This window comes from Oryzias latipes, chromosome 18 (genome assembly GCF_002234675.1).
Source record: "Oryzias latipes chromosome 18, ASM223467v1".
In the NCBI taxonomy this organism is placed as follows: Eukaryota; Metazoa; Chordata; class Actinopteri; order Beloniformes; family Adrianichthyidae; genus Oryzias; species Oryzias latipes.
Window position 1 is genome coordinate 5,572,977 of NC_019876.2, and position 26,882 is coordinate 5,599,858.

A 26,882-nucleotide genomic window follows, 5' to 3' on the forward strand; every position below is an offset into this window, starting at 1 on the left:
TTTTGGCCTGAACTTTGGAAGAAAACAGCTCCAGGTTTAGTCTAAAAACCAGCACCTTTGATTTGAATTTTATACCGATGCCTACCAAACATTTGGCTATGTTGTTGGTTGAACCATCTCAGACTCACGGACAGGTAAGGTGGGAATCAAACTTGTGGCCTTCTGATCAGAGGGCGACTCCAGCATTATATATAAGCATTACCGAGTCACACAGAGGCATGTTATATAAGTGGCAGAGGACCTGAGAGACGAGCTCTTCAGGATGGATGGAACAACCTGAAAAGCACCTTGCTGTCCTCCTCCACCTGTCCTCCTGTGCAGAGTTGGGTGTGGTATTCGTCCCAACCTCCCTCCGCCTGAAGCGTCCACTTCCTGTCCTCCAGTTAACCGACGTTCTCTGATGAATGAATGAGAGATGATGGAAACGAAAAGCAAAGAAAAAACAACTGTTGTGTTCATCTGTCAAGAACATAATTGATGTTCCCGGGTCAACTGGTCCTTTGTAATAGAAATATGTTGGTTACAAATATGTGAACTGAACCATAAAAGAAAAATTTTATTAAATACATAAAAGAAAAAAGAAAAAAAGTTGATGACACTAGATAACTCAACCAGGAGACGTTCCAAAGGGGAACATAAAATGGGTCAATTTTGACCCAAAACGGAACAGGAGGGTTAAACTCCAAACGGTTGGGTTGGCGGGACAGAACTGGAACTAACAGAACTGAATCTGAAGATGAGATCGGTTACATTTAGACTTCAGTTTCGTCAAACCTGAATGGTTTAATGTGAATTTGTCACAGCGGATGAGTCACCAGGCCGAGAAAACACCAATCATTTTGTATTCTCCTTTTGAAACATCATTGTTTTTTTTTCTTAATCAAAACTTTATTTAAACCGACAGTTTCCTCAAACATCCCAGTTTGGTTCTGCTGCCTCCTTTTTCCTTTGCTGTAACTGAGCTTTGGGCAGAGTGTGTCTCTGATTGTGTGTGTGTGTGTGTGTCTTTAGGAAAGTGGAGGCAGCGTCTGGCAGGGTGAGGTTAGATTCCTGATCTCTGTTGGGTCTTGTTGGAGGATTCCAACTGCCTACAACAGCCGCGGGACACATTCGGCTGGAAAAGCGGATAACGGTCTGGAAAAGTTGAGAGAAGGGAAGCTTTTGCTTTTTTCTTTTTTTGGTTGTGACTCTGGATGTCAGCAATAACATTTGGAAGTTACCTGTGCGGAGGTGAATCAGCATTAGGGTTTTATGTGCTTTTGTAGTTTTTAATAAATCCCTTTAAAGAATCACAGTAGTGCCACCATGAGGTAGTTTGGACACATTTTCACATTGTTTAGTGTAAATTTTCTTTTGTGCTTCATAACTAACTGAGTTACATCAATGAAATATAATAAATGAAATAATTGTTCCTGAAAGAAAAATATGCTGTTTACATTATTGATCTTTTATTTTTAGCTAAAATCTTGTTGACAGCAAACAAACCGTTTGTTTTATTTGGGTTATCATTTGATAACTTTTTTATGTTCATGATTTATCTTTTTTTAAAACCATGTTCTTTTTTTGTGTGTGCCATCAATAGATTTCCCGATTTTTTTGGGTGTGGATTCGACATCCTACAGCTAGGTGGCAGTCATCGTACCAGAAGCCAGCCAATTCTACAGAGGTCACGTGACCGGTGTCAACAAGGAAGTGCCGATTTGCTTTGAATTCAAGGCGCTAACTTCAGAACTACAAAGTTAAAGTACGAAGTAATCGAATTACTGTTATTTTCTCTCTTTTTTGTTTAAAGTAACCTTAAGGTTTACAAGTATTTTTCTCAAAATTTATTGTTGTATTGTTACTAATGTAATTGTTAATTAGTCCGTTGATAAAAGCAGTACTTAGCTTAAAGCTAAGTCTGTTTACGTAAGGAATGTACGTTTATTTTTCATTTTTTAACGTTTGCTCTTTTTCTTTTTTTAACCTTTCGGTAAGGTTTTCAGGGATGCCCTCTTCGGAACCGGTCCGGTTCGGTCGCAAGCGTCCCCTTCCGCCCTGTCCGAACCCGCTCTTCCTCCAGTGGCTCACGGAGCTCCGCGACGAGGCGAAAGAGAAGGGCCTGAAGATCCAGTACACCTACCAGAAGGTAAGGACCGGGCGGGACGCCCCAGTTCTGTCTGTCTGTGGGGTCCAGAAAGAACTAAGATCTGGACATAAACTGCTCATTTTGCCCCATTTTTTTTTTTTTTTTTGGTTTTGCACTTTCACTCTAACATTTTGGAAATATCCGTCTTGTTAACAAACAATGCCTAATGATTCTACCAATATGATTGTTTATGGATATTTTATGGGAGATTTATGCAGAGAAAATGGTAAATAGTTAACCTACTTATAATTGTGGCTATATATTTCATTCACAAGTGTAAAAATGAGAACAAAAAAACAGTATTTTATGTTTTTCAGAAAGAAATGATTCTGTTTGTAAATATTATTGAATCCTGCAGTAACAAAAAAGCTGTGAGAACAGTTCAAACATGTTCACTTTACCGATATCCTTTATTAGTTTTGCTTTATTTTTATTCTTTTTTACCTGTTTTATATTGCTATTGTTTTAGCTTCTTTTTTTAAACACTTTTGTAAATTTCCTTGTCAAATGTGTGGATACACATAGCGTGGAGGGTCAATGTTTGGTATTTTTTATGCAATATTTGTTTGTTAATAACGTTTATTGGAAAAAAGAAAAAAAAAGTACTTTGCCGGAAGGTTTCTGTAAAAGAATGTAAATCGCCTAAAGCCCAACATCTCGTATTTGATCTTTTGAAACACATTTCTTTAAAGTGAAATTGCAAGCAGCTGTTGTGAGCTCTTCTTATTTACAAACGACTAACCTGAAATGGTTTATGCTATATTGTTGACACTTTTTCTGTAATATTAATAATAGAGAAAAATAAGTCAAGGATCGGGACGACCAACGTGCGCGAGCGAGGAAGATACAAAAAAAATGGGTCACACAAATGTAAAAACTTGTTTTTCTGAGAAAAACGGTGCAAGATTTATTTTATTTCAAAATAAAAGCGAGGAGCAGGAAATTGTTTCTGATGAAAATGCTTTTTTTTAATTGCTTTTATGGAAAAAACATATTTTTGGACGTTATTTTTAAGACAACATTTAACAGGAATGTTTTTGGAAATAAGGATAATTTTGAAAATAATTCAGACTTCTTTTTTTATGATCGATTGTTTCTGGTATTTTTTTTTCCCCCATCTTTTTAATAGAAATGCCTCACACCTACATCCTAATGAAATGACATGAAAGGAATCAGAAATGGTCAGAAATGAGACTTTCTGCCATCAGACAAAGCTACAATTCTCCATTTGCTGATGAGTGTGGACTGCCTGCAGGGGGGGCGGGGTCAGACAGCCAAACACATGGATGACGAGCACAGAGATGAAAAGTCTCATCAGCCAAAGTCGCCCAGAGAAAAGTCGTCTTTCTTCCCATTTTGACAGCCAAAAAGACTAAAAGCTTTTATCTTTTTGGGATGAATTGCTAAATATGGTCCATGAGTGAAACGCAGATTCCTGTGACTTTTCATCTACAAAATGTTATTTTATAGTAAAAAAGCTGTAAAGTCAGTGAACCCCAACGTCTGAGTCAAGTATTTCAGAATTAGATTTTCCTTTACATTTATGGAATTAAAGTTATCTTTAAAGATTGTTATAAAGGAAGTGTAAATACAGTTTTTCTTTTCTTTAATCAGGCCATCAACTCCTTGAACAAATACCCCCTCCCGTTGCAAAACGCCAAAGAGGCGAAGATCCTGCAGAACTTTGGAGACGGGATCTGCAGAATCCTGGAGGAGAAGCTGCAGCGTCACTCCAGAGAGAAGGGTCCGGGCCCGCCTGAAGCCACTTGGATCCAGAACTCTGAGCCCGGAGGCTCGCGGCTGGACCCTCCTGCAGGTCCCATTCACTGCCCCTCCACGGCAGCGCCCCCTCCTGGACCAGCAGAACGCAGCAACAGGCTGGCTCCTTCCAAAAAGGTAATTTTTTTCGGCTTTTGGCATTTGGAAAAATGTAAATACTTTCCCCCCCTATTTCTTTAAAAAAAATCTATGAAAACTTGATTGTTTTGCAGTTTTTGTCCGTTTATTGATAGATAGTGGTTTAAAAAGGTCTCTTTTCTTGCAAAAAGAACATTAAATGTGATATCGAGGTTAAATTGGATTCAATTTTTTCCAAGTAGAGACAGTTTGAAGCTTTTCTCTGGGGAGAATTAAGTCAGGAGGTCCACCTCCACTAATGATGTTTGGAGACACAGACTCCATTTTTTAATTTATTTTATTTTTTAAAGTTTGCTGTAAAGATGCGGCTTTTCGCTCAAGTTTAGATTTTTGTTTCTCCTCCTGAAATATTTCAGAACTTCATTGGGCAGATTTAACATTTAAATTGGATTAAAAAAGCTGTTTTCTTACTTTGTAGATACTTTATTTGTAATGGTCTCATGCACAGTGACATTTATTAAGGGCTCCTTGGTCAGTGCTTCATTCACTCATGAAATAATTTACTACCAGCTAAAAAAAACGGTGCACAAGTAGACAAAAACCTAAAATAATATTATTAGTAATGGACAAGACGTGCTTCATTTAATTCTGAACTTAGAAGTCATTAAAAGGTGCATAAAAAGTGCAAGTTTTAATGATCAATGTACTTACAGAAACTTTAAAGATCCGCTCTGATTGTCTTTTGATCTTTTCCAAAAGGTGGTTCTTTTCATTTTCATGAGGCTGAAATCTTGGACTTAGCTTCTGAATCGTAAAGACGTTAATAAAACCAGAAATAAGATTTCCTCAAAGAAAGTGGAGAGTGTTAACACTGGCGCTGCTGTCCTGTTTTTATATATTTTTTATTTTTGTATGAGATCCTGAGGGCTTCATTCCGCAGGTTGAAGGTTTTTGAAGCTGCAGCTCCACTTTGTGCCAGCAGGAGGCAGAGTGGAGCCATTTTTTGATAAAAGCAGGTTTTTTTAGTCATCAAGTTGATTTTTGGCCCTCAGATAAACACTGAAGGACATTTAAAAGATGAAATATAGTTTAAACTGTTTCTAATTTGAAAACAAAAAGTCAAAAACGTCTAAAGAGAGAAAAGCAAACACACATACACCTTTTCTTAATAAACCGAAGCTACAAAACAGAAAAACCTCATAAATGTTTAAATATACATTAAGATAGTAAATATTATAATTATTATTTTAAAAATTAAACTGACCAACTTATGAAAAAAAATATGATTGAAGTGTAAAATAAACAAGACATAAATGATAAAATGATTATAAATAACATAAAATCTGACTTAATAAAGTTGTTTTATTATTTTGTATTCAGGTTTGATCTCTCTAGATTAAAGATTTTAGGTTAAAGTAAGAAGATTTTAAAACGGAAAGTCTTAAGTGATCAAAAAAAAATAGAATCTGTCACAAAAAGATCAATAAAGGCAAACTGAGACGACAACATTGATCAAGATCGAATCTGAAGATCTGCGTTCTGCAGACGTCTGCAGAGACAAAAGCCTTCAACTAGATTCCAAAACAAACTTCAACCGCTGTTCAAAGGAACCTTTTATTTTGAAGGGCTGCTTCTGGGCTCCCTGATCTCCTTTTACATGAAATAAGTCGGTTCTTGAAGGATTCTACTCTAGGAAACGCCTCCATCTCTTTGGGGATGTGGGCGTAGCCTCCCCGGAATTATCTGGACCGCTCCTTGATTTGATTTGATTTTGATTTATTGATTTATTTCAAGCATTGTAGTCAAAGCAATAAAAGAAATTACACATATTTATCAAACTCATTACAGAAATGATGAAATGCATAGATTAAAAAGACAGAAAACAAAACAAAAATGTCACTTAAATCACATTTGCTTAATTAAATACAGTGATCATTAACTGAAGTATAAGTAGAGTTTGATTTATTGCTTGAAAAGGAGTGGGAAGAAGCAAGCTTATATAATCCCACCCCTACTGAGTCCATTCATTTGATAGTTTTACAGAGTTTTAAATCCGGTTCTGATCAGATAGATTGTCTTCAAGTAACAAAATCCAGTGCCTAGAAATGATTGATGATCTTCAGAAAACATTCATTCATGATTTCAGTAAACAGTAACGATACCGATATGTAATAATAATTGATTATCATTAGAACACATGATAACATCAAACTAGTAATTATTGCTACACATTGCAGATCAAGTAAATGAAAATCAATAGCTTATTGATTGTAATTTAAACATTTCAGTAATCATTAATGCACATTACAATGTAATACTCAGTGGTTGTAATTAAAAGAGTTTTGATTATTTCACATCAATCAAGTTCACACATGGATTTGGAATTATTCAAACACCTGTTGATCCTTAAATCCTCTTATCTTCATATCCTGAAATAAGAGTTTCTTTATACATTTTCTTGAATATTTGAACATTTGAACATTGTTTGAGCTCATTACTTAAACTGTTCCAAAGTTTAGTGCCACACACTGACACACAGAAACTTTTCTTTGTGGTTCTTATCAATTTGATCTTGAAGTTCCTACATCCCCTCAGTCTGTAGCCTCCTTCATTTTCTAAGAACTGTTTTTGGATGTTGGATGGTAACAATTTCCAGCTGGCTCTGTATAAAAGTTGTGCAGTGTAAAAATCAACAAGGTCATACAGTTTTAAAAGTCTAGATTGATAAAATAGATTGTTTGTATGATCATGATATCCGGCTTTATGTACAACTCTGACGGCTCGTTTTTGAAGTAGAAAGAGATGATGTAGTGAGCTCTTGTAATTATTCCCCCAAAGTTCTATACAGTAGGTGAAATATGGTAATATTAAAGAACAGTACAATAAATATCTGCTGTTGTATCCTAATATATGTTTAGATTTATTTACGATTGAAATACTTTTTGAGACTTTAGTTTGTATGTGTCTGATGTGTGGCTTCCAACTTAGTTTGTCATCGATAAAAACCCCTAAGAATTTTATTTCTGTAACACGTTCAATTAAGACATTATTTATTACAATTGAGGGCTCTTTATTTGTGTTGTAGTTTCCAAAAAACATCACTTTGGTTTTATTTAGGTTCAAAGACAATTTGTTGTAATCCATCCATAATTTTATATTATTTAACTCTGTGTTCATCACCTTTATAAGTTCCCTTTGATTGTCTGTAGAATAGAATATATTTGTGTCATCAGCAAATAATATGAGTTTCATAAGCTTTGAAACATTGAATATATCATTTATGTAAATATTGAATAGCAGCGGGCCCAGAATTGATCCTTGTGGGACACCACAACTTATCTCTTTGGTTTCTGATGTATATTCATCAATCTTGACAAATTGTTTTCTTCCCGTTAAATAGCTTTTGACCCAAGTTAGCGCTAGTCCTCTTATCCCATACACTTCCAGTTTGTCAAGTAGGATGTCATGATTGAGAGTGTCAAATGCTTTTTTTAAGTCAATGAAAATTCCAGCTGCATATTTCTTTTTGTCCAGAGCATTTGTGATTTCCTCCACAGCATCAATGATAGCCAATGAGGTAGATCTATTTTCTCTAAAACCATATTGGTTTTCATTTATAATGTTATATTTTTCAATAAATAAAGCTAATTTATCATTGAATATTTTTTCAAAAATTTTTGAGAATTGTGGAAGAAGAGAAACAGGTCTATAGTTTGTAAATTGGTGTTTGTCTCCACTCTTATAGATGGGAATCACTTTGGCTATTTTCATTTGGTTTGGGAATCTCCCAGTTTGTAATGATAAGTTATATATGTATGTTAGAGGCTTAGCTACACTATGAATGACTTTTTTCACCACCTTCATATCTATATCTTCACAATCTTTTGAGTTTTTACTCTTGAAATTATTCACAATTGATATCAGCTCATTTTCGTTCACATCAGAGAGAAAGATTGAGTGTGGGATCCTTTCGATGGGTGGGTTATTGTCTTTGCTAGTTTTGCATTTTGGAATTTCCGCTGCCAACTGTGGACCTACGTTTACAAAATAGTTATTGAGACCGTTTGCTGCTACATTGATGTCATGGCTTTGACCCTTCTCATCTGTAAAGTAATCTGGATAAGTTTGCTTTTTTGTCCCATTTTTAATGATGTTATTTAATATTTCCCAAACTCGCTTTACGTTGTATTTATTTTCATTCAGTAGATTATTGAAGTACACTTTTTACTGTAATGTGATATTTCAGTTAGTTTATTTCTATATGACTTATATCTTTGTTCACTTTCTCTTGTCCTCTGTTTTAAGAATTTTTTATAGAGGTTATTTTTCTTTTTACAAGCATTTTGTAGACTGCTGGTTAACCAAGGGCATTTGGCATATTTGTTCTTGAATTTATAAATTGGACAGTTCTTATTGTAAAGTGACCTAAATATTTCTAAAAAACATTCATAAGCAATATCGACATCTTTCTCTCTGTACACAGAGTTCCAGTTTTGTCTGGATAAGTCATTATTCAGAGCATTCATGGTTTTTTCATTTCTTAGCCTTTTGTAGACTGGTTCTTTTATAATTTTCTTTGTCTTCACATTGATGTCAAATAGTGCAAAAACTGGTAAATGATCAGTTATGTCACATATCATTAGTCCACTCATATGAGTGTATTTTATATTATTTGTAAAAAATATTATCAAAAAGAGTAGCACTTTGAGGAGTGATCCTGCTGGGTCTTGTTATGGTTGGATATAAACTCATAGCATACATTCTGCTGATAAAGTCGTCAGTGGCTTTATGTTTGCTGGGGTTTATCAGATCGATATTGAAGTCTCCACAGATGTATAATATTTTGTTATTTAGAGAGGTAAACATCTTTTCCATCCAGTCACTGAACACTTCTAAGCTTGACCCTGGCGACCTATAAACACAGCTTATAATGACATTTTTCCCTGAATTGTTACATATTTCAATTGTAAGACATTCCAGTATTCCATCCACTGCGACAGACAATTTATCAATTACTGTAAACTTTGTATTTTTTTCCACATATATTGCGACTCCTCCACCTTTTTTGTTTACTCTGTTCACATAGTTAAGTTCATAGTTTTCCAATTCAAAGTCAGCGTCCTTGTCGCGGCTGAACCAAGTCTCAGATATGGTTATGATATCAAAGGAATGCCCGATGTTCTGTAAATAGTCCTTGATGTCTTCAAAGTTGGTATACATGCTTCTGCTGTTAAAGTGAATGATTGACAGTTTTTCTTCTGGGTTAACAAAGTTTTTAAAGTCATCTATGCTGTAATATTTGCAGTCCATATTAACAGTGGAAAAGAATTGATCAGGGTCGTTGTCTTGAAGGTTTTTGTCATTATCACTGAATATTTTAAGGTCGGTTTGCTCACCATTCAGATCTCTCTGAGAGTTGTGGTTGCGGGTGACTGTTGAAGAAAAAGTGTTGTTTTTTTTAGAAGCCATGGATAGTAGAGTTTGTCTCCTCATCTTGTAAGACCAGCATCTTCACGTATCTCTTGTTTAGACTGTAGTGGGTAAATATTTTTCCAAATCTTGCAGGCTCCTGATAAGAACAACCTTGGACTGCTCAGGGGAGCCACAGAGTTTGGCATAAATTTTACAGTCTTTTACCCAGGTTCCTTGTATTTTCCCCTTTGCTTTTTCAAGTAACGTGCTCTTCTGGCGATGTCGGCATTCCTTTTCGTGAGGTTTTCATTCATGAAAACGTTGGTTCCCCTCAGATTTCTTCCTTGCTTCAATAAAGCTGCTTTGTGTTTCCGATTGACAAACTTTAAGAGGATTGCTGGTTTGTCGGTGTCTCTTCTCCTGGGAAGCGGTCTGCAGATCTCCACATTGTTGGTGTCCAGAGAAATTCCATTGGACTTTAGGAAGTCCTCCACCTGTTTTTCCACAGAGCTCGTCTCCTGCTCGTCGGATTCCTAACCGTCCCTGGCGGTCACTGCATGCGCGTATGACCGGGGTTTGATTTTCAATCCGGTGATTATCACGTCGTTAGATCTGGAGATCTGCTCTTGGTCATCCATTCGTTTCTCGATTATATCCATCCTGTTGAAGCACTGCTCCTGCAGAGCCCGGACCTGCTTCACCTCTCCAATAGCATCCAGAATTTGTCCGTGAACAATCTTCATAGCTTTGATCTCTTCCAGCACAAAATCAAGTGTCTTCCTCAAGTCCTCATATTCCTCAGACACTGGGGATCTTCTCGGCATGTTTAGGAATTGCTTTTCTCAATATTTACGCTTTTATGCGGTAAATAGAGTTGAGAACTGCAGCCGCTCTATGCCTGCGTGGCGTCTTCTCCGAGAGCCGGAAGCTGCTCCTCAGCATCGTTGGCTCTGTGTGATCCGCAGAAGAACGGCGACGAAGATGAGGGCAGGCAGAGAGGAGGAGCGAGGAGGAAGAGGGAGTACGTTCCCCAGAGGAGGTCTGGAGGTCACGCCGTCCTGCTGGCCCTGTACAGACAGTCGCAGGTACGTCGGCCTCGTCCTCGTCCGGGTCTCGCCTCTGATCCGGGTTGTCTTGACCTGATCTGGGTCTTGGTTCTGATCCGGGTGGTTCTGCGCAGGTCCCGGACGGCAGATCCTACATGTTCAAGCTGGAGTTGCAGGCGGAAGCTCAGCCTCTTTGTGACAAGTCCTTCACTGTGGTGAGAGCTTTCAGCGTGTCGTCCTGCTTCCCTCCGTCCTCCGCTGTCTGAGCCCACTCTCTCTGTCTCGTACCCCCGCAGCCCGACCCGGGCAGCAAGTACACGGCCTGGTCCTCGGTCAGCACCCTGATCCAGAAGAACCTGGTCCTGAAGACGCACAGTCCGGCACGGTGGGTCTGGTGACGTTTCCGGTCCTCCAGAGCCCCCGCGGGTCTGAGCCATGTTTCCTGCTGCAGGTACTCGCTCACAGAGGAAGGTCTGGCTCTGGCCCGGCGGCTGGCGGCAGTGGAGCAGGAGGAGGAAGATGAGGAGGCGGCCGGGCCAGGAGGAGGAGGAGAAGACGGGAGGAGGAGGGAGCGGCAGGAGCTGGAGGACGACTGCGCTGGCGTGGTGGATCTCACGGAGAGCGATGAAGACGACGAGACGGCCGGCTGCGCCACTCTGACTGACGACGTCGGTTCCTCGTCAGGAGGACCTCAGGGTTCCAGGACTACAAGCGGGAACGCCGACCGAGACGTTCTCGCTCCCGGGACGTACGAGATCCTCCTGTGCGTGGACTTTATCGAGACCACGGGGTGAGGTGCACATCTTTTCACAGCGCTTTGGTCGGCCGTCAGAGCCGTGACGCGGTGGGTTTGTCGCGCAGCGGGAGCCAGCACCGGAAGCAGGAGCTGGTGAAGGAGCTGCAGAGGAACGGCGTCCGCTTCGACGTCCGGAAGCTGAACGTGGGAGATTTCCTGTGGGTGGCGCGGGAAAACATGGCCCCCGTTCCAGGTAAGCGACCGCGGGAGGCCGTCGGGGAGGAGAGACGGTGTGAAGCAGCCGCTGTCGCTCTCTGCGCTTCAGGTCAGCTGCGAGCGCCGGCGGGCCGTGAGCTCGTGCTGGATTACATCATCGAGAGGAAGAGGATGGACGACCTCTGTGGCAGCATCATCGACGGGCGTTTCCGCGAGCAAAAGGTGAGAGTGGGAGGAGCTTATACAAAAATGTTATTACCTTTGCATTCAGAGCAATCTGCATAATTAGAGTTTTTAAGCCTGTTCTGTTCCTGATCAAAATGGACCATCATCATTGGTCATCAACATTTAAAATAAATTCACCATTTATCACAAAGGTACTGTTCGGGTCAAAACGGAGCCGCTTTAAAATCTAAAATAAAAAATAAAAGATTTCTTTTCTTTTTTTTACTTTGAAGCTTGTATTAAGTGTTATCAACATATAACATCAAACACAATTCATTTACAAAGGTACTGTTTGGGTCAAAATTGACCCGTATTCAAAATCTAAAATGACAAAATCTTTTTTTTTTTTTTAACTTTGAAACTTCTGCTGCTTGGTTTTAATAATAATAATAATTGATACTTTATTTAATCCACAATGGGGAAATTCTTCTCCGCATTTTGACCCATCCCCTGGGGGAGCGGTGAGCTGCAGACGAGCCGCGCTCGGGAGGCAGTAGCGTTTACGGTCTTGCCCAAGGGCCCTCACTGGGAATCGAACCCTGAATGCATGGCAGTCTTTCACTTTACCAACCGAGCTACCCAGCCGTTTATTTAGTGTTATCAACATTTACAATAAAATTCACCATTTATCAAAAAGGTAATGTTGGGGGTTAAACCGCTGGTCTTTTACTTCCAATGTTGAAGTTTTTTTGAATTATTGAAACTCTTCGTTTATGTCATCAACATAATTCCAACGGATTCTGAAAGCTGAGAAAAAGCGACGTTGCGCTGATGTGCAACACTTAATGGTAGCGAAGTTTTAACGCAATCAACGCCAATCGATTGTGACCCGTAAAATCGTGGCGTTGCTCCGATAACGGGGCAGTAAAAAGGGGTGGGGTCATATAAAAGCCACGCCCACTTAATCGACCTGCTGTCAATACAGCAGAACAGGGAACAAATTTAAGGAAAAATCCGGATTTTTACTTCTAAAAGCAATTTGTCTTCAGGAAAACAGAAAAAGAAAAAAAAATCTAAAAATATTTCTTTAATTTGATAAATTTGTCTCTTCTTCAGTTTCGTCTAAAGAGGTGTGGCCTCCGCAAGCCCATCTATTTAGTAGAGGGGGGCTCGACAGCCGCCTCTCACCTGAGTCTACCTGAAGCTACGCTGCAGCAGGCCATAGTGAACACGCAGGTGGGCGGGGCTTCCTGTTCTCGGGGTCAGGGGTTCAAACCAGAGAGGAGAGCAGATTCCTGCGTTGGTTCTCTGCGCCGCAGGTGGTGGACGGCTTCTTTGTGAAGAGAGTTCAGGATGTGAGGGAGTCGGCGGCTTACCTGACCGTCATGACCAGACACCTGACCAAACTCTACCAGGTAACAGTTTGATTTCACGCTTTCCGAGCTCATTGTAGTGTTTAATCCTCCTGTAAAAGTCACAAAAAACCCAGAAAGGAAGCAAACAATTGATCCTTTTGAGTTTGATTCTGGATTTACTGGAGGTTCAGGAGTTTCTGGTGCAGCGACTACAGATTTTAATTTAACCTAAAAGATGCTTCTGATGCTTCCAACATTCTATAAAAGTGAGAATCTGAACAATTTTTCTAATCGGAGTCAAACAGAGAGGTAAAAAAATATTAATGCCACTTAAACCTTAGTTTGGTCATAAAAACACTTCAACTGTCAGAGACAGAGTGTAAAAAAGGAAAACAGGGAATACCTTTGTTATTTTTTGTTGCTGTTTTTTTAAATAATGTATTTGTAGAACAGAGGAGAAACAACAACAGCAAAAGTTCACCTCAATACTTATAATGTGTAATGTGACCCTGTTTTCAAAGTCAGAGGTCAAAGGTTTCCTGTAGGTTTAGCTGCTTTTCTGGTCCATTCTTACATGCAGATCTTCTCAAGAGCTGTAATGTTTTGCAGCTATGTGGACTTTAAATTCCTTCCACAGATGCTTTATTAGATTGATGTCCAGAATCTGGCTAGATCACTCCAGAACCTTCAAGTGCTTTTATACGCAGCCACTCCTTTGTTGCCATGGCGATATGTTTGGGATCGTTGTCCTGCTGGAAGACCCGGCCATGTTCCATTCCTAAGTGTTCTCACTGTTGGAAGGAGGTTTTTGGCCAGAATTTCTCCATACTTATGGATCTATTCATCATTTCCTCAATATGGATCAGCCATCCTGTCCCCAAACCATGATGTTTCCACCCCCGTGCTTCACAATGGGATTTGTGTCATCGACCAATAACCCTATGTAGCTCTGGGCTTTCTTCTCAGGATCATTTGTAGCCCACCAGGTGAGATGTTTCACGGAGCTCCAGGTGGAGGAAGTTAGTCAGCGATGTTGAATTTCTTCCTTCTTTGATTTTTCTCTCTCCGAGCTGCTTGTTTATTGCAGATCGGTTCGGTGTTGTGTAGGTCTACGGTCTTGGCCCTGGTGTCCTGACTGTTTAAAGGTCTGGACAGGTGTCTTTTAAGCAGATAACCGGTTCAAACAGGTGACATTAATGCAGGTAACCATGGAGGATAGAAGATCTTTTTAGAGAAGTAGAACACTGGTCTGTGAGGAAAAGAATTCATTCCTGTTTGTTGGAGGGAAATACATGTTTCCTGCTCTATTATAAAAATAAACTCTTTAAAATTCAAACCATATGATTTCTTGGATTATTTGTTTTTAAATTCCGTCTGTCATAGTTGAAGTGTTTCTATGATGAACATCTCTTCAAATACTGGAGAGTTAATCGTTTGAATCGATTAAATGTGACATCGACACAAAATTCGACAAACCGGTCTGAACGCCATGACCACCGTTTACATGTCTTCAGGTGGGCGGGGTTTTGGATGGCGCCATGAAACCCGCTTTTCAGAGGAAGGACACCTTCTAACTGCGGCTTTGGTCTCTAACCTTTGACCCGCTTAAACGCAGAACTGCACCCTGAGCCGCCGCTCCAGAGAGCAGGAGGGGGACGCGGCGAGCGACGAGGAGGCGACGGCGTCCTGCTCCCTCATGTCGTTCGCAGAGTTCAACCACGGAGCCGTGAAGAACAAGGTGACCCCCGCGGACGTTCCCGCCAAACGTTCTCCGAACCTGCCTCCAGCCTGTGCTCTGTCCTCTCCCCCAGTGTCAGACGGTGAGGGAGGTGTTTGCCAGGCAGTTGATGCAGATAAGCGGGTTGTCTGGAGACAAAGCAGCCGCCATACTGCAGCACTACAGCACCCCCTACAGGTAAACCCAGGACAAACGGAAAACTTTAGTTTTTTATTTTTTACTTTTATTTATCCCACAATGGGGAAATTGTTCTCCGCACTTTAACCCATCCCCTAGGGGGAGGGGTGTGCTGCAGAAGAGCCGCGCTCTGAAATGTTCACAATGTTTTCTTCATCTCAATAATTTATTTATATAATTAAGATTCTTTTAGTTGGTGGAAAGGATAACTAAGTTATTAAGAAGGAAATAATAGATATGATTCTATGGGAAATAGTGTTCTGATTATTGGTAAAAAACATAATTGACAATTATTTTGTCCATTATTGTTCTTGATAATCATTGTTTCCATGGAGCTTGCTGTCTTTTTATTGGCCGTTGAAGTCATAAAGTAGATGTGCTGATGTCAGCAAGAAAACTTTTTTTTTTGGTAAAGAAGCTGAAATTTTATTCACACAGTACACAGTAAGCCCAGGCAAACCCCAACCTGGTTCCAGATGCCTTTGTGAGCGACTTAACCAAATCTTTTTGATTTCTACTCGTAAAGGGGATTATGAACAGCTCTTTGTCTGGCTTGTCAAGGGCCTGTCTGCCATGGGGGCTTTTGCCGCTGGTAGGATTGAAAGCACCGGACAGCAGAGCTCTTATGGTCATTCGAGCTCTCAACCATGTTAAGGTGGTGTCTTTAAATCCATCCTCATGATTGAGGTGCTGCACCCTGGCTACCACCCAAGTCACCTTTTTCAAACTAATAGAGGAAAAATTATCGTAGAATATTTTACTGTTCACTACTTGGAAAAAAGTAAAAATATTTTCTTTTGCTTACTATTTCTATGGAAGGGAAGTTTAGACCAGGATTTAGTGCAGGGATCAGGAACCATATAGCTTGCGAACCATTTATGGCTTATTTTGTGCTAGCATATAGCTTACCTTGGACCTTAAGCGGTTACTGATAAGGAGACGTGCCATGTGTGCTTGAACTCGGAGGAGACATTCCAGGACGTCACTGCCATCTCCTGTGAAACCAATCAAATCTATTCCCACAAAAAGTGAACGCGTTCATCGATTTGGTTCTGTTCTCAGTTTACTGAGCGCCTACGATCGCTGTTCCAGTGAAGCGGAGAAAGAGAAACTCCTGTCCTGCATCCGATACGGGAAACTCCAAAGGTTTGTAGTGTCTTTGAACTGTAGAAACTCCAACTTTAACCAAGAAGATTTGTCTAGTTTTGATAGTGGTTTCACTTAAGACACAGTGACTTAACAAATATCAGTTCTCTCAAACTGAATGACTTATTTTTAGGCAATAAATCTAAATGTTAATTATTTTACTGGTAGATTTAGTAAATAAACACCCTGTGATTTTGCATGCTCTCCCACTTGGAAACCATGGAGGGCTCTGACATTTTCATCTTAGCTGCTTGTTCACTGTAAGAGGCATCATCTAAAAAAATCTAGAAATTACATTGTATGATTTTTAAATAATTTATTTGTATGCGACTGCTGCAATAAGGATTTGAACACCTGACAGAATCAATATTAATATTTGGTACAGTAGCCTCTCTCTGTTTGCGATTCAACAGGTCAAACGTTTCCTGTAGTTCTATTTTGGTCTCATATGACCACATGACTTTCTCCCATGAGTCCTCTGGATCGTCCAAATGGTCAAACTTTAAAGTGTCTGGACATGTGCTGGTTCAAGCAGGGGAACCTTCCGGACCATGCATGATTTCAAACCATGACGTCTTAGTGGATTACCAATATTAACCTTGGAAACGGTGGTCCCAGCTCTTTTCAGGTCATTGACCAGCTCCTTCCGTGTAATGTTTTGCTTCTTTCATTTTCTAATAATTGCTCCAACAGTTGATCTTTTTTCACCAAGCTGCTTGGGAAATGCCCCGTAGCCCTATCCAGACTTGTGGAGGTCTACAGTTTTGTCTCTGGTGTCTTTGGACAGCTCTTTGGTCTGGCTGTGTTAGTAGTTGGAGTCTTGGGGAATTTATGGGGTGGAGAGTTGTCTTCATGCAGCAAACAACCTTAAACAAGTACTTTTACGTTAGGCTAAGTGGAGTGGAGGTGGACCAACAGGTCTTTGATTGTCAGCTGTATTTTATAAATCATATAATATGATTTCCAGAATTGTAATATAGAAGATGTCTCACACACACAGTGTAGATGGACCTCAGATGAAAATGTCAGATGATTTCTAAGTGGGAGAACTTGTAAAGTCACAGGGGGATCAAATAATTATCTGCCTTATTCTACATTAATTTAACATGTTTTTTTTTCTAAAAAGAAAATTTTAACTCAATGAAACTTTTACTGTTTCAGCCCCAGTGTCGACTTTTAAGTGTAACTAGTTAAAAATTAAATCAATTAATTTTTGCAAAAGTAAGAAGTTTGAAACTGCTGCTGATATTTCTTATGTGATTCTGAACTGGACTGAACGGGCTTCACTTACAGAGTTGAACTCTTGATGATCGTGTTTGTTTTCCAGAAACTTGGGTCCAGCTCTCAGCAGAACTGTTTATCAGCTGTACTGCAGTCAGGGAGCTCTTTCCTGACATCATCTATTCCACCTGGATTCCCTTATGTTCCACAAACTTCAGCTTTCCCGCTGTTTCAGTTTGAATTTACAATTTTGAACATTTCAAAAATGCTGCTATTCGCTTTTATGTTGTATCAACTTTTTAAAAAAAAACGTCTCCTCATAATGTAACAATAAAGTTTCTTTAGTGGTGAACTCGTTTCTTACTGAGTATTTAATCTAAATTAAGAAAAGGATATTTCTTAATATGAGGAGGTAAAAAAAAAAAGTGGTCTGAAAACGGCGCCTTGAGGAACTCCGAATTTTAGTTCATGTGATACATTGTGTTGTTTTAACCTGGATTATTGTGCGCATTAAGCAAGACAAAAAAGTCATAATGTGGTATGACTACACTACCCAGAATGTCTATAGGGGCCAAGAGGCACGCGATTGGTCAGAGGGGTTGATGGGAAGTTTTTCTAATGAACTATTGTTATTCATGTCTCTTATCTGCTAAAATTAGCCTTTCCAGAGAGAGCAACACGACAGATGAGTCAAACTTTATTGAAAATAACTCTTAACATAGTTTAGTTGTAAAATACAAAACACCTTTTCAAAAATCCATCAAGTGGTGCGGCTCCGTAGTTCACCAAAGTCGTACAAAATAACTAGGATAGATTTATTTTGAACAGTGTACCACAGAAAATCGGTTCCTGTTGATATTTGTGAAAATTCAAGGATTTTAAGTCCAAACCATGTCTCGTTCTTTTGCTTACCGTATTTTCTTAATAGGATGACTTTTCAAGGCCATGTCATATAGCCACTTTGTACATTCTGCGCATTTCTTACACATTTCAGTTCTTCGTGGTACATGATTCATAAGTGTTTCTTGTGTTTGTCATTCGTCGATGTGCGCAAATGTTAATCGCCTTTTTCAATTGTTTCCATCTGCTCCTGTTTCACAATGATTTGATTAAAGAAAAACTCAAAAATGCAGATTTAAGTTAACTATGCCAAAAGCACCTGTTCATCAGAGTGGGGTTTTTAATCTAAATAAGCAGTCCCCAAAGTAAAAACATAAAGATTACAGAGTTAAAATGTTCTTTCACTACATTCTACCACAAGATTTAGACGTACGTTTCAACACAGATTAGCTTGAGTGTTGATGGAAAAAAAAAAAATTGACTGATGTTTGTTCTAGATATGAGAGAGCAGAGCGCAATGTTCTTGTCTTGCAAAATGCATATTTGGTAATTGCTGCTTGACTTTATCTGCTCTTGTGGTCTTCTGGATAGGAACACGTGTTTATCAGCTTTTTGCCGTTCCTTTACATGATGGAAATTAGTCTACCAGGTCAACATTTGATGCAAATGTTTAGAAGTCTTATGTTAGAAATCAGTGTCTGGTCTGTAAAAATCTTGAAATTTAATTCAGCAGAGTGAAGCTTGAACGAGAAACGGGGATGGGGTCCCTGGGCTGGGGTGGCCTGGCCCCTGTGCTGGGGGGGGGGGTGTTTGGTGTTTGACCACCGGGGGGACAGTCTACCAGCTGTCCCCAACCTACCTCCTTCCTCATATAACCTCATATTAGGGTGAAAGGGTGGGGGATTTAGCCTGCGATGCGCCTTGGAGGGGAGCTACTTGGCAGTGGTACCCCTCCCATGGTTGCCGTATGGAGTGGGCCCCCCCTCTTTTGGTTTTATTTGCACCTTAGACATGTAGGGCCCTTGGTAGGGGGGGTGCTTGGACATCACTGCCAGCAAGCAGCGGATGTCCTCCTAGCACCCTACCTGCCAATTTTAACCGCACATTAGACATTTAGGGCCCCTTGGTGGGGAGGGTGAGGGGACATCACATTACACCTGAGCCGGGGGTGTCCATGTCCCTGGGGGTGGGTTCTGGTCCTTGCCCCTGGGCCCGGCATTGGGCTCTTCCGGTGCGGCGGGGGGACTGCTCCCCTGGTTGGGCTGGGGCGCCGCTCTCTTTCCCCCGTGCCTCCCTGCTCTCTGGCTCTGGGGGCCTCGTGGCGGTCCTGCTGGTCCTGGCCTGGGTGGCGGTCTTGGTCGCCCGGGGGGCGGTTGTCCCCTGCCTGCTGCCGTGTGGCGTTGGGGGGTTCCGGCTGCCGCTGCTGCTGCGTGTGGTCTGGGTGTGGGGGTGGCTGGGCGCTCCTGCTCCTTCTTTTCACATTCCACCATACATTTTAGAAGAAAATAAACACTCACCTGAGCACAGGTGTTAGCTCACCTTTGCACTAATAGTTTGCATGATTGAATGACTGAAAGATCTCACACTAGTTGGTTTAAAGGCATAGGTATGCGTGTGTGAACACTATCTGTTTTGTGTACATGTTGACATGTGGACATTTTTACAGCTAGCAGGTGTGTTGATAACATTTCAGTGTGTGTGGACAGGCCCCGCCCTTTTTGTACTACATTTGAACCTTACCGTAACGATAAACAACCAGTAAACTTGTCTGCTCTAGGCTGCTTCATGGTCTTATCCCCCCCCCCCCCCCCCCTCCTATTATCACCCTCCTACCCCCCCCTCTCTCTAACGTCCCTCTCTCTTCTTCCCTCCTTTCCTTTTCCGTCCGGCCCAACACCAAAGATTTTCAAACATGATTGAAATTAATAAAGTTTGGCCTCAATTACAAAAGGGGTTTATTCAGGCATGCCTTTGGTTTGTCTAAAGATTAAGAACCCCTCTTGTTAAAGTAAAATATTTCCAACACAAGAGGCCCTCAGCTCTCATCTGTCTGCCCAGCTGTTGGACAGGACAAGTTTAAAAAAAAATAATAAAAAAAAATAAAAAATGAACTAGAAACGAAGACTGGTGGATTGGTAAAATGTTGACCTCAACAATAAACAACAAAATGAAGCGCATCCTTTTTTTTTAAATCTTTGTTTTGTTTAGTTTTTAAAAGTGTTAGTTCTCAAAACGAAGGATCATGGGTCGCTTCCTTTCATGTCAACAAGTCAAAAGAAAACGCCCATGTTTCCATAGTAACCGGCATTCTCGTCCTGCCTATGCATGCTCAGAATCTACCATAGGTGTGTTTACTGGATATTTAGGACAACAATAAGTCTAAAGAAGGGGGGGCACATTGACCAGTATTGACCCGACAAAACACTAAAATGTTCTAGAAACAACAGTTGAGTGGGGCCAAATGGTAAATACTTATAAAGTGCTTTTTACCTTCTTTGAAGGCCCAAGGCGTTTTACAGTCACACGCACATTCAAACACTGGTGGGGGCTCTGCTGCCGAACACTGGCACCAACCTTCCTTCACAGGAAAGGCGGAGTTCAGTGACTTGCCCAAGGACACTTCGACACATGGGAATCGCACCTGCAATCTTCCAATCAGAAGCTGACCATCCTTCAACTGCACCACGGCCGCCCCAAATATAGTTGGACTATCCACCTCTAAAAATGAACAAATGTGAGAGCTGATATATTAAAATGACACGTTTAACATAAATGTCTCCTTTTTCAAGTCATCATGACTAATATATAAATCAATAAACGTATGGTGGTGTTGTGGTTAGTGCTCTCGTCTCACAGCGAGGCCCTGGTTCTTTTTGTGTGGAGTTTGCATGTTCTTGTGCGGGTTTTCTACGGCTTCCTCCCCCCCGTCCAAAAACATGCTTCATTTTTTCATTCAATCTTCTAAACCTGTTTGGAACCTTTTGGGGTCCCGGGGCTGCCGGAGCTGATCTCGGCTAGGGGACATCCCGGACAAGTCATCAGTCTGTTGCAGAGCCACATATCACACATCCAAGCACATTCACATTCTTACCTAGGGACAATTTAAAGTAACCAAAGCCTCAAGTCCCAGGTGGGAGGACTTGAACCAAGGGCCTTCTTGCTGTGAGGCAAGAGCGCTAACCACTGCTCCACCGTGCACTGTATTTATTGGAATCTCCAAATTGACCCTAGGTGTGCGTGTGGCCCTTGTTCAGGGCCTTTTCCCAATGGTAGCTGGGTTGGCTCCAGCAGCCCAGTGACCCCGAAAGGGTTTTGAAGATGGATGGATGAATGTCAATTATCATAAAAAATATCCTTCTAATCATACATAAGAAAAAGTGTGAAACAACTGAAAATGTCATATTGTAGATTCTTCATAGTAGCCACCTTTTGCTTTGATTACTGCTTTGCACACTCTTAGCATTCTCTTGAGCTTCTAGAGGCAGTCACCTGAAATGGTTTACACTTCACAGGTGTGCCCTGTCAGGTTTAATAAGTGTGATTTCTTGCCTCATAAATGGGGTTGGGACCATCAGTTGTGTTGTGCAGAAGTCAGGTGGATACACAGCTGATAGTTCTACTGAATAACTGTTAGAATTTGTATTATGGCAAGAATAAAGCAGCTAAGTACAGAAGAACGAGTGGCCATCATTACTTTAAGAAATGAAGGTCAGTCAGTCTGAAAAATTGGGAAAACTTTGAAAGTTTCCCCAAGTGCAGTCACAAAAACCATCAAGCGCTACAAAGAAACTGGCTCACATGCAGACTCCCCAGGAAAGAAAGACCAAGAGTCACCTCTGCTGCGGAGGATAAGTTCATCTGAGTCACCAGCCTCAGAAATGGCAGGTTAACAGCAGTTTAGATTAGAGAGCAGGTCAACGGCACACAGAGTTCTAGCAGCAGACATATCTCTACAACAACTGTTCAAAGGACACTGTGTGAATCAGGCCTTCATGGTAGAATATCTGCTAGGAAACCACTGCTAAAGAAAGGCAACAAGCAGAAGAGACTTGTTTGAGCTAAAGAACACAAGGAATGGACATCAGACCAGTGGAAATCTGGGCTTTGGTCTGATGAGTCCAAATTGGAGATTTTTGGTTCCAACCACCGTGTCTTTGTGCGACGCAGAAAAGGTGAACGGATGGACTCTACATGCCTGGTTCCCACCGTGAAGCATGGAGGAGGAGGTGTCATGGTGTGGGGGTGCTTTGCTGGTGACACTGTTGGGGATTTATTAAAAACTGAAGGCATACTGAACCAGCATGGCTACCACAGCATCTTGCAGCAGCATGCTATTCCATCCAGTTTTGCATTTAGTTGGACCATCATTTATTTATCAACAGGACAATTACCCCAAACACACCTCCAGGCTAAGGTGTAAGGGCTATTTGACCAAGAAGGAGAGTGATGGGGTGCTGCACCAGATGACCTGGGCCTCATTTATACAACTTTGCGTAGGATTTGCGTCAGAAGTGGCGTACGGATGAAACATAGGACGTGCGTACGCACAGAAATATTCGGATTTATAAAACCATGCGCACGCACATCCTACGCATCTTTCCCTTAATAAATCACAACCAATTCTAAATGCAGCACAGCTTTTGCGTCTTCATGACACGCCCATAGTTGCCCATAAATAGTCCGTGAATCGCCCACAAATGAATATTTATTGATTGCGAAACCATGGCACACACCGAGAGGAAATGAAAAAAACGTTTCTTCAGTCAATGTGAAGTAGAAGTTATCGTTGACGAGGTGTAAAAGAGTAGAAAAGTGTTGTTTGGAGGGCACAGTGTGGGCATTACTAATGCCGTAAAGGCACTTGTGGCAAACGGTGGCAGACGCCGTAAATGCTGCAGCCTCACAACCTCGGACCGTGGCCGAAATAAAAAATAAATGGTCGGACATCAAAGTCGAGGCAAAAAAACGTCTGGCGCTGCATCGCCAGAGTGTGTCTGCCACGGGTGTGGGGGGGGGGCAAGCAAAAGGTGGCTACTTTGAAGAACCTAGAATATGACATATTTTCAGTTGTTTCACATTTGTTGTTATGTATATCATTCCACATGTGTTAATTCATAGTTTTGATGCCTTCAGTGTGAATCTACAATTTTCATAGTCATGAAATGAGAAGGTTTGTATAAACTTTTGGTCTGTACTGTAAATATACGCCATTTATCATTTACCGCATAAATGTAAACTGCAGAGACAAAAAAGTGCCAGTGTGAAGACAAAAGATTGTATAAAAGATTCTGTAATCTCGTCATATCAAGAGCTTCATTTGGTTTTGTGTAAGACGTCCTGTGGTTTTCGTGGTCCAGACTGAAACCTTTGGTGCTGACTTGCACACCAGCAACAAAATGTATTGTGTATTAGTTTTAAGTATTTGGTTATTATTTATTTATTCTTTATTTATTTCATTTATCCCTTATAAAAAAAACGTAAATAAAAACAGAATATACAGCAAGGGGCTTCACATGTGGCAACCCCCTTAATAAGTCTATAAGCTCCTATTAAACAATACCGTAAAGTAAAATCAATAAATATTCAATTCACACAATTATATACTTATATCAAACTAAAAAACAATACTGTAAAGTAAAAACAATACAAATAAAATTATTACATTATCAATTAATGCAATTGCATGCTTACGGTACTAAAAGAGACAAGCCATATGGAAAAGTACAATTATTAAGAAGAAACCTTTAAAACCGTGTTTCAGAAAGCTCTTTGAAAGAGGATGGAAGACTGTTCCAAATTTGACATCTTCTGTATAAGACGCTAAACTGTGACTGAGGTGTGCGAGAGAAAGGTGCTCTGATGAGACAGCCATCCCTAGTCGGGTATTCATGAACTTCATTATTAAAATTGAACATGTTGGTGAAATGTTGAGGAAAAAGTTTTCCCACTCTGATGAAAATTGTTTTAAAAAAATTGTATTTTAAACACATTCTTGTTACATTTTTCTAATGATGGGTGACATTTATAAAGAAAATTAAGCTCAAAACTGCATTTCTGAATATTTCTTTATTCCAAAAGGATAAAGGGCGGATAAGGAGCAGATGAAAAAATGCAGTTCATAAAAGTTTGTGTTGTTGCGTACAAACAACTACTACTATAACCATCTCCCTTCTCTGCTCCATTCTGACATATCCACTTGTACAAAAGTAGATTCATGTTTGTCTGAGCGGACATCTGGCTCAAAACTGTGTGGCTGGACAGCTCCTATATTGCTCACCACATTTGTTGCACTGCTAATGTTAGCTTGAGCTTGAAAGGGGCTGTAACCTAGCGGGAGAGAATTGTAAGCAAAGGGTCGGCTGGGAACGGTTTTGCAATAGTTTAAAAGACGATCGGAGAGGGATTTTAACCACGGCTGCATGTGGAGACTTATTGCGGCAGTTTCCACATAAAAAGCCACCCTTTGATTTAAACATTTCGCTTTTTATATAAAATTATCTAAAAGTTAAGAACTAGAAAGACTTTATTGATGATGCAGACACACATTTCTTTTTATAATACTGCAACGTTTATTTTCAGAGTTATTTCTGAAAGACTTTCTTCAAAAGTCGTTCTTGAGGCACCGTCTTTTGAGAAAACACGCACCCTTTGCGGTTAACACCTCCTACTGCCTATCATGTAAAAGCCTCTGCCCTGCGTAAAACTAAAACACAAGACAGAGAGAGATCTTGTCAAACCAGCTGGTAGCACGTTCAGGCGCTAAGACCCAAGGTGAGTCTTGGTTTTTTAGTGTCTTTAATTTCAGAAGAACTGTTTTGGATCAAGCTGGTTGGGAAAACAATAGATCTCTGCAACTGACTGTAATTTTTTTATTATGGGAATTTATAAAATAAAATAGTTTTATTTTTGCATGAAAATCACTCAATCATCAGCAAAAAATGTAAACTTGACCTGCTAAACAATGCTTCACGCTAGCTTATTTATGTCCTTATCTCTAGATACAGTAACCTGAATCTCATACTCGTTGTTTTTCTGTTTCAACCCTAAGTCTAACTAAAGCCAGGTTTAAAAAAAATCACAAATCATTGCGTTTCAGACAAAGCTGGTTGAATACACATGTGGTTTTTATATAAAAGAAGTCCGTACATGTAAAAGACAGACCCGTGAAGACGCACCACCTGTGTTCCTGTTCCTTCCTGTATGTGATAAAGATTAAAAGGATGAACTAGAATTTGAAACAATGATTTGACATTCACGTATGAATCTCTGTCTTAGATCTGATCCCCAAGAAGCTCTACAGGACAAGATGTCATGCAGAACTCCCAACGAAAGCATGACTTTCTCCATCAACCAGACGCAGTATACACCCAATCTGAATTCTTTGGACTTGTTTCTCATTTCCCTCCATGGAATAGTTTCAATCATCGGCATTGTGGAAAACCTCTTAATCCTGGCTGTGGTGGGTTTTTACATCCGCCGCTCTATAATCAGCACCTGGATCTTGAACCTGGCAGCGTCTGACCTGTTGACCTCAGCCTTCCTGCCTTTCTTCACCCTGTACATGGCCCAAGGAAATAACTGGATATTGGGCAAAACCTTCTGCCGGATCTATTCCTCCATCTTTTTCTTCAACATGCACTTCAGTGGGTTCCTGCTGGCGGCCATTTCTCTGGACCGCTGCCTGGTGGTGGTGAGGCCGGTCTGGGCCCAGAACTACAGAAGTATCAAAGGAGTTAAGAGGATTTGCGCAGGAATCTGGATGCTGGCCATCATCTGCATCATACCCTTTTTTTTGTTCCGTGACATCATTAAGGTTGGAGATGGAAGGAATCTGTGCTATTACAACTACGCTCTGTATCCTCCAAGTGATCTGAACAATCTACAGGCTTTATGCAAGCAGCGCAAAGAGATTTTAGCTTTCACCAAGTTCCTTTTAGCCTTCCTAATTCCTCTCCTGATCATCATCTTCAGCTACTTAGCAGTGAACTCCAGCCTGGCTCGTCGGGGATGCCGCCGCGGCCCTTTGCGTTTGGTCCGGCTTGTGACCTTCTTTCTCTGCTGGGCCCCGTACCAGCTTTTCATCATTATGGAGGTCATGGCCCCAAACAAGCACCCTGTGAAAAAATTTACTGAGAAGGCCCTTCCAGTTGCAGCAACGATTGCTTTCCTAAACGCCACCTTGAATCCCATCTTGTACGTGTTCAGCTGCAACGACCTGCGCATGAAGATCAGGCACTCCTTTGGGGCGGTGATGGAGAGAGTTCGCTGGTGAAGAATCTGGTGGAGTTTACCCGCCATCGCAGCACAGCTCGAATCAGCCAATCTGAGCTCATGCTGAGGAAGAAGAGCAACATCAGAAAAGTGTCTCCAAGCACTGAAGAGCAAGAGCAGAAAGACTGAACAATTGCACTATACCCCTCTGCCGCCCTTAAAAACATAGCTGGAAGTTTTGAAAAGCCGATTGTAGATCTGTTAGTTGCTGGGTAGTTTTCAACATTATATCCTGTTGGCATTTTTATTGAAATAAAGGGCCAGTAAACAAAGATCATTCAAGTCAAACAGTGACTCTTAAAATATATTTCAAATGGAAAGAAAGATTGTCTCTCAGAGACCTACAAGTTGTAGAGAAATGCCACATCAGGAGTCATGAGTGGGATTTACGAGTTGCAAAGGCCGTAACCAAAGCAGGGACTTGAATTCAAAGGGCCTATTTCATGCAAAATAAACATTTTGAGGTTTTACATTTATTTTAATGTTAATTCCTCACAAAATACATCCGCAGAGAGATATTTTGATCCATTTACACATCTTTAAATATTCCTTTTAAAGCCTGCGCTCTGAACAC

At 40.7% G+C, this 26,882-nt stretch overlaps 1 protein-coding gene across 3 annotated transcripts; it reads left to right on the top strand.

Annotated features, from left to right (window-relative positions):
* The first annotated feature begins 947 nt into the window (after positions 1-947).
* On the top strand, positions 948-26,596 carry mus81 (MUS81 structure-specific endonuclease subunit). Of its 3 annotated transcripts, XM_023966344.1 has the most exons (16): positions 1,061-1,230; positions 1,583-1,744; positions 1,978-2,128; positions 3,743-4,024; positions 10,363-10,482; positions 10,578-10,658; positions 10,740-10,828; positions 10,895-11,233; positions 11,305-11,432; positions 11,505-11,617; positions 12,677-12,796; positions 12,880-12,975; positions 14,531-14,653; positions 14,727-14,830; positions 15,893-15,976; positions 17,304-18,514. In XM_023966344.1, the coding sequence occupies exons 3-16, from the start codon at positions 1,988-1,990 to the stop codon at positions 17,368-17,370; spliced, it is 1,887 nt and encodes a 628-aa protein (XP_023822112.1). In that variant the 5' UTR covers positions 1,061-1,230; positions 1,583-1,744; positions 1,978-1,987; the 3' UTR covers positions 17,371-18,514. The 3 variants fall into 3 exon arrangements, with proteins under 3 accessions (XP_020567175.1, XP_020567176.1, XP_023822112.1); XM_020711516.2 differs by lacking the exons at positions 15,893-15,976; positions 17,304-18,514 and adding an exon at positions 25,313-26,596 and having other exon boundaries at positions 948-1,230; positions 1,583-1,751; XM_020711517.2 differs by lacking the exons at positions 15,893-15,976; positions 17,304-18,514 and adding an exon at positions 25,313-26,596 and having other exon boundaries at positions 948-1,230.
* Positions 26,597-26,882: the final 286 nt, after the last annotated feature.

Coding starts and splice junctions, on each gene's coding strand:
- mus81 (XM_020711516.2), top strand. CDS start 1,988: ATGCCCTCTTCGGAACCGGTCCGGTTCGGTCGCAAGCGTCCCCTTCCG. Junction 10,483..10,577: donor CCCTGTACAGACAGTCGCAG/GTACGTCGGCCT, acceptor GGTTCTGCGCAG/GTCCCGGACGGCAGATCCTA. Junction 10,829..10,894: donor AAGACGCACAGTCCGGCACG/GTGGGTCTGGTG, acceptor TTCCTGCTGCAG/GTACTCGCTCACAGAGGAAG.